The 12,205-nt window shown below is 40.8% G+C and overlaps 1 protein-coding gene across 3 annotated transcripts in view; it reads right to left on the bottom strand.

Annotated features, from left to right (window-relative positions):
• Positions 1–12,205, bottom strand: part of UBXN2A (UBX domain protein 2A) — a 63,640-nt gene that overhangs the window by 10,134 nt on the left and 41,301 nt on the right. For all 3 annotated transcript variants that reach the window (XM_017893340.1, XM_017893343.1, XM_017893342.1), the window contains exons 5-6: positions 8,266–8,403; positions 6,446–6,604 (exon numbers count right to left, since the gene is read on the bottom strand). In XM_017893340.1, the coding sequence (XP_017748829.1) occupies positions 6,446–6,604; positions 8,266–8,403 (297 nt within the window). The remainder of the gene's footprint in view (positions 1–6,445; positions 6,605–8,265; positions 8,404–12,205) is intronic.

Below are 12,205 nucleotides of genomic sequence, written 5' to 3'. Positions count from 1 at the left end.
ATATATATATATATATACACACACACACACACATATATATGTATATGTGTGTGTGTGTGCGTGTGTGCATAAAATAAAATATAAAATTGCATGCATTTCTTTTGTTTTTTTTTGTTTTTTTGTTTTTTTTGAGACGGAGTCTCGCTCTGTCACCCAGGCTGGAGTGCTGTGGCCGGATCTCAGCTCACTGCAAGCTCCGCCTCCCGGGTTCACGCTATTCTCCTGTCTCAGCCTCCCGGGTAGCTGGGACTACAGGCGCCGCCACGTCGCCCGGCTAGTTTTTTGTAGTTGTTAGTAGAGACGGGGTTTCACCGTGTTAGCCAGGATGGTCTCGATCTCCTGACCTCGTGATCTGCCCGTCTCGGCCTCCCAAAGTGCTGGGATTACAGGCTTGAGCCACCGCACCCGGCCCATTTCTTTTGTTAATCTGTCTTTTGTTAAAGGGGTCTCAGCCATGAATCTAGGCAATGGTTGAAGAAAATCTTTTCTCCCCAACAAGGTCAATTAATCAGAAAAACACAATTTCATCTCTGCTGGACCTAATTATATAACTTTAAAATATATAAAGCAAACGTTAACAGAAGTAAATAAGAAATAGACAAATCCATACATAATCAAAGTTGGAGATTTTAGCACAATTCTCTTGGTAACTAATAAAACAAGCAGAAAAAACGGAAGAAAACCACAATTTTTTAAATGATTTAGTCCGAAAGCCACAAGCCATCAGTAGGACAGAACACGGAAGACATCTGTTTCAGAAATGCTGGGGTTGTGGTGGCCCATATAAGAGCTGTCTAGTGCAGGGTGTCAAAGGCCAAGTGGGGTGAGGAAAATATCCAAGCTGGCGGGTAGGAGAAGAAGAGTCATGGCTTAGTAGCTTTTAAGGACAGTTTTGCTTTTTTAAACCTGACATGAATGGAATCATAGTGTATGTGTTCTATAGCTTTTTTATCTCCACATTATGTTTTTGGGGCTCATTCATGTTGATGTTTGCAGCCATAGCAAATACTTTTTTTTTCTTCTGAGATGGAGTCTTACTCTACCACCCAGGCTGGAGTGCAGTGGTGTAATCTCAGCTAACTGCAACCTCCACCTCCTGGGTACAAGCCATTTTCCTGCTTCAGCCTCCCAAGTAGCTGGGATTACAGGAGCGGGCTACCACACTCAGCTAATTTTTGTATTTTTAGTAGAGACGGGGTTTCACCATGTTGGCCAGGCTGGTCTTGAACTCCTGACCTCAAGTGATCTGCCCACCTCGGCCTCCCAAAGTGCTGGGATTTCAGGCCTGAGCCACCACGCCCAGCTGCAAATATTTTTTGATTACTGTCTTCCATTACATGAAAATAATTATTCAGTCTATCTTTATTGGTAACAGTGAAGTTTACATGGCTGTATCAGTCAGCTATTGCCCAGTAAAAATCAAAACAGAGCAGGCTGTCCCAAGCAGAGTAAAAAAAGCATTCATATGGAAGAGCAGTTGACCGCAGTGTGTCAGATCCAGACAGTGGTGAGGAGAGCATCTGAGGAGAGGCAACCCAGAGTGTCAGTCTACCAAGGGGAGGAGATCACTGGCATGGAGTCCTGAAGTCACGCAGTGGGAGAAGGCATTCCAATGAAGGGGTGCCCTGGGGTGATGATGTGTCAGAGAGTCTAGTAGGAAGAGGAGGGAATCCATGTTGGAATTCAACAAGGAGAGTCAAAGCCCAAGCAGGGTGACGAGGGCTTACATGTGGGGTAGGAGGCAGCAGTGGAAAAAGGACATTGTTCACATATAGGAAAACTGATTAAATACATAAATATGTTAACTGTAAATGGAGCCAGGCCTTGCACTGTAGAAGTTAGTTACAAATATGGAAAGGAGAAAATTAGAACAAACCTTATAGTTTTTTTTTTTTTGAGACAAGGTCTGGTTCTGTTGCCCACGCTGGAGTACAGTAGTGCAATCACAGCTCACTGCAGCCTTGATCTACCTCCCCAGGGTGCAGGTGATCCTCCTACTTCAGTCTCCTGAGTACCTGAGACCACAGGTGAGTGCCACCACATTTGGCTACTTTTTGTGTTTTTTGTAGAGACAGAGTTTCACTATGTCGCCAAGACTGGTTTTGAACTCCTAGGCTCAAGTGGTCTGTCTGCCTAGGCCTCCCAAAGTGCTGGGATTACAGGTATAAGCCACCACGCCTGGCCCTACCAGACTAAAATTGGAGGTATCTACGTGGACTAATGGTTTTTAGTATATAAAAATATAGAAATAAGGCCGGGTGTGGTGGCTCATGCCTATAATCCTAGTACTTGGGAGGCCGAGGCAGGTGGATCGCTTGAGTCCATGAGTTCGAGACTAGCCTGGGCAAAAGGGTGAAACCCCATCACTACTAAAAGTACAAAAACTAAGGAGGATCACCTGAGTCTGGGGAGGTGGAGGCTGCAGTGATCTCTAATTATACCACTGCACTCCAACCTGGGTGACAGAGTGAGACCCTGTCTCAAAAAAAAAAAAACAACAAAAAAAAAACCCAGGAATAAATACAGATACAAACATAAGTGCATATATATATATATATATATATATATACACACACACACACACACACACACGTATGTGTATGTATAGGTTTTTTTGTGTTTGTCTTTGTTGATTTTGCTATCAGGGTAATGTTGGCCTCACAGAATGAGTTTGGAAGTATCCCCTCTTCAATTTTTGAAATAGTTTTCTTTTTTGCATGTGTGTGTGTGTGTGTGTGTGCGCGCACACACACACACACACACACAAACTATTCTTTCCACACAGAGGGCCTGGAAGCAGTGGTATCCCAATAAGTGTATCTAGTACTACCCAGATCCTGGATTGTCAGTATCACTGTCCACTAAAAAGAACAAGGGATTCCTGGAAAAGCATAGAATGAACTTGAAAAAAAATTTTGTGCTGAAAACAAGGAAATGTTCAAGAATTATGGGATCATTTCAAAATAACACAGGAACCAGTTTAAAGGAGGTCTCACAGGCCGGGCGCGGTGGCTCAAGCCTGTAATCCCAGCACTTTGGGAGGCCGAGACGGGCGGATCACGAGGTCAGGAGATCGAGACCATCCTGGCTAACACGGTGAAACCCCGTCTCTACTAAAAAATACAAAAAACTAGCCGGGCGAGGTGGCGGGCGCCTGTAGTCCCAGCTACTCGGAGGCTGAGGCAGGAGAATGGCATAAACCCGGGAGGCGGAGCTTGCAGTGAGCTGAGAACCGGCCGCTGCACTCCAGCCCGGGTGACAGAGCGAGACTCCGTCTCAAAAAAAAAAAAAAAAAGGAGGTCTCACAAACTATCTGAGACAATGTGCATATCAAAATAATGATGGCAAGACTTCAAAAACTGTTGAATAAAATAGGAAACTATGAGTAGATATAGATATCAATCAATCAATCAATCGATCTGAGGTCTTGTGAGGAACATAAGTAGCCTATTTCAAAGTCCTTCCCCACAAAATACAGATTAATTACAAAGGGAAAATGAATAACTTTACAGTAAAGGACTCTGGTAGAGACCACTTTAATCAAGTGTCAAATTTAACATCATCATAATGGGACAAATGTAAATGATGCCACCTGTTGGAATATAATGAGACGTACAAAGCATTAGTTCTATCACATCCCTGCCAAAATTAGTGACCTAAATATAATCACGAGGAAGCATCAAACAAGATAAATTGGCTTGTAATACTTTAAAAAGTCAAGGTTATAAAAATCAAAGGAAGACAAGGAACTATTTCAAATTGACATATCCAAAACTAAGTGCAATGTGTAATTCTGAATGGCCTTTTGCTATAAAGGAAGCTATTAGATAAAATGGAAAATCTTGAATTAGGGTCTATTAGTCGACACAAGCATATTAAGGTTAAGTTTCCTGATTTAAATGGCTGTATTGTGGTTATGTGGGAGAAGGTCCTTGTTTATAGATAATCTATACCTAAGTATTTCAAGTGATGGGTCATCAGACTGGCACTAATTCTTGAACACTTAGGGAGAAAAGTTGCTTTATTTTTTTGAGATGGAGCCTAACCTCTGCCTCCCAGGTTCAAGCAATTCTCCTGCCTCAGCCTTCTGAGTAGCTGGGATTACAGACATGTGCCACCACAGCTGGCTAATTTTTGTATTTTTAGTAGAGAAGGGGTTTCGCCATTTTGGTCAGGCTGGTCTCAAACTCCTGACCTTGTGATCTGCCTGCCTCGGCCTCCTAAAATGCTGGGATTACAGGTAGGAGTCACTGAGCCCAGTCAAGAAAAGTTCTTTATATTGTTCTTGAACCTTTTCTGTAATTTTTTATTTATTATTACTATTTTTTGGAGATGGCTCGCTCTGTCACCCAGGCTGGAGTGCAGTGGCGTGATCTTGGCTCACTGCAAGCTCCGCCTCCCGGGTTCACGCCATTCTCCTGTCTCAGCCTCCCGAGTAGCTGTGACTACAGGCGCCCACTACTACGCCTGGCTAATTTTTTGTACTTTTAGTAGAGACAGGTTTTCACCGTGCTAGCCAGGATGGTCTCGATCTCCTAACCCCGTGATCCGCCCACCTTGGCCTCCCAAAGTGCTGGGATTATAGGCGTGAGCCACCTTTTCTGTTAAGTTTTTGTTGGTTTGAAATTTGGAGTAATTATTTGAAAATAAGAAAAACAATTTAGTATATTTTAGGAATACGTATATACTAGGTAAAGCTATAAATAAAAGCAGCAAATTATCAACACAAATTTAGGACAGTGGTTATTTCTCTCTTCCCCAGAAGAAAAGAGACATGATCAGAGAAAGACACATAAGGTATACTGGTAAGAATCTATGTTCTGAAGTAGGTGGTACATATGTATTTTATTCTTATTCTTTTAACTTTCTCTATATATTTGTTATTTATCTGTACTACATTTCCTGGAAAATAAATAATTTTACAAAAGGAAAACGACATGCTATATATGGTATGTTTCTATTTTAATTAAAACAAAACAAACTTTTTTTTTTTCTTCCTTTTGAGACAGGGTCTTGCTCTGTCACCCAGGCTGGAGTACAGTGGTGAGATCATGACTCACTGCAGCCTCAACCTCCTGGGCTCAGGTGGTTCTGCCATCTCAGCCTCCTGAATAGTCCCTAGCCTCCCAAATTGCTGGGACTACAAGCAGGAGCCACGACACTCAGCCAAAAAAAGCTTTTAAGAAGGCTGGGCATGGTGGCTCATGCTTGTAATCCCAGCACTTTGGGAGGCTGAGGTGGGTGGATTACCTGAGGTCAGGAGTTTGAGACCAGCTTGGGCAACATGGCGAAACCCTATCTCTACTAAAAATACAAAAATTTGCCAGACATGGTGGCACATGCCTGTAATCCCAGCTACTCAGGAGGCTGAGGCAGGATAATCACTTGAACTCGGGGGATGGAGGTTGGAGGTTGCAGTGAGCTGAGATCGTGCCACTGCACTCCAGCCTGGGTAGCAGAACACTCTGTCTCAATAAAAAAAAAAACTTTTAAGAAGAGATAAAAGACTGCATCAAACTGATGATAATGATTATCTCTGAGCAGTGGAATTCATATGAACTTCAATTTCTTTTAATGTTTTTCTGTATTTTCATTCTTTCACTACAATTAACAGAAGGGTATGCATATAATGCTAAATGACTAATTTAAAACATTAAAAATAATCCTTTTATAATTATGTATCTAGTTAAACAGAAAAATGAATCAAATGATGAGAATCAAAATCCCAAAGCAGACGGAAAATACTTCATTGTTATTATTGTTGTTATTATTATTTTTTGAGACAGGTTCTCACTGTCACCCAGACTTGCAGTGTGGTTGTGCAATTTGGCTCACTGCAGTCTCTACCTCTTGGGCTCAAGCGATTCTCCTCCCAAGTAGCTGGGACTGCAGATGTGCACCACCATGTTCAGCTAATTAAAAAATTTTTTTTTTGTAGAGATGAGGTCTCACTATATTGCGCCACTGCACTCCAGCCTGGGCAACAGAGCGAGATTCCATCTCAAAAATAAATAAAAAAATAATAAAAATAAATAAATAAATAAATAGAATGCTTGGCAGGATGCAATGGCTCATGCCTGTAAGCCCAGGCTAAGACAGGAGGATGAATTCAGTCCAGGAGTTTGAGACTAGTCTGGGCAACACAGTGAGGCCCCCTTTCTACAAAACAGTTTTTCAAATTAGCTGGCAATACATAAATAAAAAAAAATAAAAGTTAGGGGGGCATGGTGTCATGTGGCTGTAGTTCTACAACTCAGGAGGCTGAGGTGGGAAGACTGCTTGAATCCAGGACTTCAAGACTGCAGTGGGCTATGACTGTGCTACTGCACTCTGGCCTGGGCAACAAAGATTCTATCTCTAAAATCAAACTGTTGACTGAACCGAAAAGAAGAAATGAAATTTAAACTTGGTGAAAAAAAATCATATACTGAAATTGAAGACTCACCTATGAGAAATGTTAAATTTCTGAACAATCCTTTTCCCATTGGCTAACCAGATCTGTATATTAGTAATTGGTTCCAAGTTGTTCAGCGGAACAGCAGACAAATTATTTTTATTTTCAACTTCAATATTCTTTGCTTTAGAAACAATTTTTGGTGTGGCACTAAGGAAATCCAGACAACAAAGTTAGACATGCTTTTCCATTCAATAAACCTTTATCATTAAATAATTACTATAAAATATTACAGCAAGTATAGCTTTTAGGAAGATTTTGTAAGTTATATCTGTTTCTTCAATAGTAATGAAAGATATATTATTTATGTCCACAATATACGATGGTATGATGGTTCTAATAATCTGATGAAACTATACATATCCAAGTAATTTGTAAGCTACATATATTATTACTGGTATTATTTGAGTAGTGCTTTACAGAATGGATAATTTTAAAGAAGGTTCACAGATCTATGGACTCTACCTTTACCTACTGCCCAGGTTAAATTTCTAAAATAAATTATAAATTCTTTATTGAGCTTAGTCCTTAGGTTATAATGAAAAAGAAACTAAATAAAATACTTCCTGATCATTCTGAAGGGTGCATCCAGATATATTTGTACGTGTGGATGAATATGTATGCACCTTACCAATCTTGATAATTAAAAATATGAGAATTTATAAAAATCAAAGAGCTCCCATATCTATCTAATCTCTCTGTGTATTCTGTTAGATAGGATGGAAACTGTAAAACTTGAAAATAATTTAAGGCTTTGATACTGACACTGATTTTCATTTTTATTACCTCAAAATTCATACATAGATCATAGAACAAAATGTTGCAGGCAGTGGTAACCATAAAATAGAACAACAGGCTGGGCGTGGTGGCTCACATCTGTAATCCCAGCACTTTGGGAGGCTGAGGTGGGTGGATCACCTGAGGGCACGAGTTCAAGACCAGCCTGGCCAACATGGCAAAACCCTGTCTCTACTAAAAATACAAAAATTGGCTGGGCATGGGGGTGTGTGCCTGTAATCCCAGCTACTAGAAGGGCTGAGGCAGAAGGATTGCTTGAACCAGGGAGGCGGAAGTTGCAGTGAGCCAAGATTGTGCCACTGCACTCCAGCCTGGGCAACAGAGTGAGACTCTGTCTCAAAAAAAAAAAAAGAACAACAACAAAAAAAGGAACAATAATATTCAAAAGCTAGCACATGTACTCTATAGTGGTGAGTGAAAGGGAGAGAAAAGAACTTACCAATTGAATTCTGTCCATAAAGAGCCAAGCCTTTTTGATTTGAAAAAACCAAAAAAACCTCCAAGATTTTTTAGTGTGGTGCTGACATTTTTTTTTGAAATGGAGTTTCACTCTTGTTGCCTAGACTGGAGAGCAATGGCACGATCTCGGCTCACTGCAACCTCTGCCTCCTGGGTTCAAGCGATTCTCCTGCCTCAGCCTCCTGAGGAGCTGGGATTACAGGCATGTGCCACCACGCCTGGCTAGTTTTTTTTGTATTTTTAGTAGAGACAGGGTTTCTCCATGTTGGTCTGGCTGGTCTCGAACTCCTGACCTCAGGTGATCCGCCCACCTTGGCCTCCCAAAGTGCTGGGATTACAGGCATGAGCCACTGCACCCGGCCAGGCATTGTGAATATACACTTAGGTAACTATGACTTAGGAGTCCTCATAAAAATTAACATTAAAAAAAATCTAATTTCCAATGGGAGAAATGATAAGCTCTATTCATGTGGTCTACATGATAGTAAAATAATGATAGACAGAATATTAGTTAAGCCTCGATCTACGGAAAACAAGACAACAGGCATACTTACCTTCCTAGTCTGTGACCCTGTCCTGAAAAGGGCTGGAACACAGGCTTTGTAGACAAACATATTTCATTTTTCTTGTCTTCAACTTTAACGTCCACCTCCTCTTTATCAAAAATTCCCTGTAATTCTGAAGGTAATTCCCTTGGAAAACAAAGAAATAAAATGATAAAGTTCCCGTGGTATTTTATTTCTCTGAAAAACATTCTGTACATACAAATAATGAATAATACGTAGAAATATACAGAAATAAGATATATAATATTCCCTACAATGAAATAACCAAATATATTCAAAACGATGTAGTTAAATAATATGAACAACGCCAAAACCCACAAGAACAATATGATTTTAAGACCATAAGCTCATGAATAGCATGAGTTTTAATTATTACTATTTTTTATTGTGAAAACATATATTTTTTTAAATTTTCTGTAGAGACAGGATCTTGTCCAGGCTGGTCTTGAACTTCTGGGCTCAAGCGATCTTCCTCCCTCAGCCTCCCAAAGTGCTGGGATTATAGGCGTGAACCACCGCCCCGCAACCAGCATGAGTTTTATAGCAGTACTAAAGTCATGAAATACTTGATGACTATATACTACACCAAGCTTGTCCAACCGGTGGCTTGGGATGGCTTTGAATGTGACCCAACAAAAATTTGTAAACTTTCTTAAAACATTATGAGATTTATGAGATTTTTTTGTAATTTTTTTAAGCTTATCGGCTATCATTATTAGTATTAGTGTATTTTCGTATTTTATGTGTACCCCAAGACCATTCTTCTTCTTCCAATGTAACCCAGGAAGCCAAAAGACTGGACATCGCTGTTAACTAAGCAATTTGAGTTTTTTGTTTTGTTTTGTTTTGATGGGGGTGGGGTGGACAGGGTCTCATTCTGTTGCCCAGGCTGGAGTGCAGAGGTGCAATCATGGCTCACTGCAGCCTTGACCTCCTGGGCTGAAGCAATCTTCCTGCCTCAGACTCCTGAGTAGCTGGGACTACAGGCCACCATGCCCAGCTAATTTTTGTATTTTTTGTAAAGATGGGGTTTTACCATGTTGTCCAGGCTGGTCCTGAACTCCTAGGCTCAAGTGATCTGCCCACCTCAGCCTCCCAAAGTGTTGGGATTACAGGCGTGAGCCACCACGCCTGGCCAAAGGACAAATTTTAACAAATTCTAATAAAGTAGTTGATTTATTCTGATAACAGAAATAATACAAATTCATTTAGTATATATTTATGATTTCTGTACTTTTCTTTTCTTTTTTTTTTTTTTGAGATAGGAGCTTACTCTGTTGCCCAGGCTGGAGTTCAGTGGCACCAACATGGCTCACTGTAGCTGCGACCTCTTGGGCTCAAGCGATTGTCCCATCTTAGCTTCTCGAGTAGCCAAGACTACAGGCGTGCGCCACCCGGGTGATTTTTTAGGTTTTTTTTTTTTTGTAGAGAAAGGTTCTCGCTATGTTGCCAGGGCTGGTTTAATTCCTGGGCTCAAATGATCCTCCTGCCTTTGCCTCCCAAAGTGCTGAATTACAGGCATTAGCCACCGCACCTGGCCTACCTGGCCTGTATTTTTGTGTATATAAGCCATACTTCAATAAGAAAGTTTAAAAAATATTTTAGTGAATAAATACCACTCTATACATACCGCAATTCTATGTAATTGTTTTATTTTTTTCTGTTTGAGTTAAAAGGCACTCAAAGAATGAGATAAAATATTCGCAAATCATGTATCTGATAAGGAATTTGTATTCAGAAAAAATGAAGAATTCTTACAACTCAACAAAAAGGCAAATACCCACCTGAAAATATAAACAGGCTAAGCACGGTGGCTCATGCCTCTAATCCCAGCAATGTGAAAGGCCCAGGCAGGTGGATCACCAGAGGTAAGGAGTTGAAGACCAGCCTGGCCAACATGGTAAAACCCTAGCCGGGTGTGGTGGTACATGCCTGTAATCCCAGCTACTTGGGAGACTGAGGCAGGAGAATCACTTGAACCTGGGAGGTGGAGGTTGCAGTGAGCCGAGATCATGCCACTGCACTCCAGCCTGGCCAACAGAGTAAGACTCTGTCTCAAAAAAAAAAGCAAAAAACTGGACAGAGGATTTGAACAGACATTTCTCCAAAGAAGATGTACAAATGGCCAATAAGCACATGAAAAGACACTCAACATCACTGGTCATTAGAGAAATGTAAATCAAAACCAGAATGACATACCCCTTCACAACCACTAAAATGGCTATAATTTAAAAAAACAGAAGCTAACATGTATTAGGATGTGGAAAACTGGACCCCTCACACATGGCCAGTAGGAATGTTAAATGGTACAGCCACTTTGGAATACATTTGGGCAGTTCTTCATAAAGTTAACATAAGAGTTAATAATTCCACTCCTAGATTTATACCTGAGAGAAATGAAAACATATGACCACACAAAAACTTGTATATAAATGTTCATAGCAGCATTATTCATAATAGCCCAAAATGTGAAAATGAGTTGAACAGGCAAATACATAGAGACAGAAATCCATAGAGATAGACACAAAGTGGATTCATGGTTATGTTAGAGCTGCAGTGAAGGGAAAAATGGAGAGTGACTTCTAGTATCTGATTTTTCTTTTTTCTTTCAGCAATATATTTGGCTTTTGGGGGTTCTAATGATATTCTGAAATTAGACTGTGCTGATGACTGTAAAACTCTGTAGACATATTAAAAATACTGAACTATATACTTCAAAGGGATGAATTTTATGGTAGATTACTTATATCTAAACAAAGCTGGGTTTTTTTTTTTTTTTTTTTTTTACATAAGAAAATAGTCGGCCGGGCGCGGTGGCTCAAACCTGTAATCCCAGCACTTTGGGAGGCAGAGATGGGCAGATCACGAGGTCAAGAGATCGAGACCATCCTGGCTAACACGGTGAAACCCCGTCTCTACTAAAAAAAATACAAAAAACTAGCCGGGCAAGGTGGCGGGCGCCTGTAGTCCCAGCTGCTCGGGAGGCTGAGGCAGGAGAATGGCGTAAACCTGGGAGGTGGAGCTTGCAGTGAGCTGAGATCCGGCCACTGCACTCCAGCCTGGGCCGCGACAGAGCGAGACTTTGGGCATGGTGGCTCACGCTGGCAATCCCAGCACTCTGGCAGGTTGAGGCAGGAGGATTGCTTGAGCTCGGGAGTTTGAGACCAGCCTGGGTAACATAGCAAGATTTCATCTCTACTAAAAATTAAAAAAAAATTAGCTGGGCATGGTGACACACACCTACAGTTCCAGTTATTTGGGAGGCCGAGGTAGGAGGAACACTTGAGATGGGGAGTTTGAAGCTGCAGTGAGCTATGATCATGCCACTGCACTCCAGCCTCAAAAAACATAAAAACAAAACACTCTATGTTGCCAAGAACATTTAAGTATATATAAAAATTATGGGGCACTGTTGTGATAAAATAATATTCAGATATATTGAAATATTTGATGATGATTTTAAAATTGTTTTAAAAATAAATGTACATGTAGTATATATATGCATCTATGGACAGAAATGATAGAATGAAATTCAACAAAAATGTTAATAATAGTTACTTCTGAGTGGTTAAATTATAAGTGATTTTTAAGTTCTTTTTTTTGAGACAGGGTCTCGCTCTGTCACCCAGGCTGAAGTGCAGTGGCACCATCTTGGCTCACTGCAACCTCTGCCTCCTGGGTTCAAGCAATTCTCCCTGCCTCAGCCTCCGAAGTAGCTGAGATTACAGGCGCCTGCTACCTTGCCTGGCTAATTTTAGTATATTTTAGTAGAGATGGGGTTTCGCCATGTTGGCAAGGCTGGTCTTGAACTCCTGACCACAGGTGATCCACCCACCTCGGCCTCCCAAAGTGCTGCGATTACAGGCATGAACCACAACGCCTGGCTGATTTTCGAGTTCTTTTTTTTTTTTTTTTTTTTTTTTTTTTT

This window comes from Rhinopithecus bieti, unplaced genomic scaffold (genome assembly GCF_001698545.2).
Source record: "Rhinopithecus bieti isolate Rb0 unplaced genomic scaffold, ASM169854v2 scaffold_23816, whole genome shotgun sequence".
NCBI classification, from domain to species: domain Eukaryota; kingdom Metazoa; phylum Chordata; class Mammalia; order Primates; family Cercopithecidae; genus Rhinopithecus; species Rhinopithecus bieti.
The sequence above is the reverse complement of the archived record's forward strand: the minus strand, read 5'-3'. Positions and strand labels throughout refer to the sequence as shown.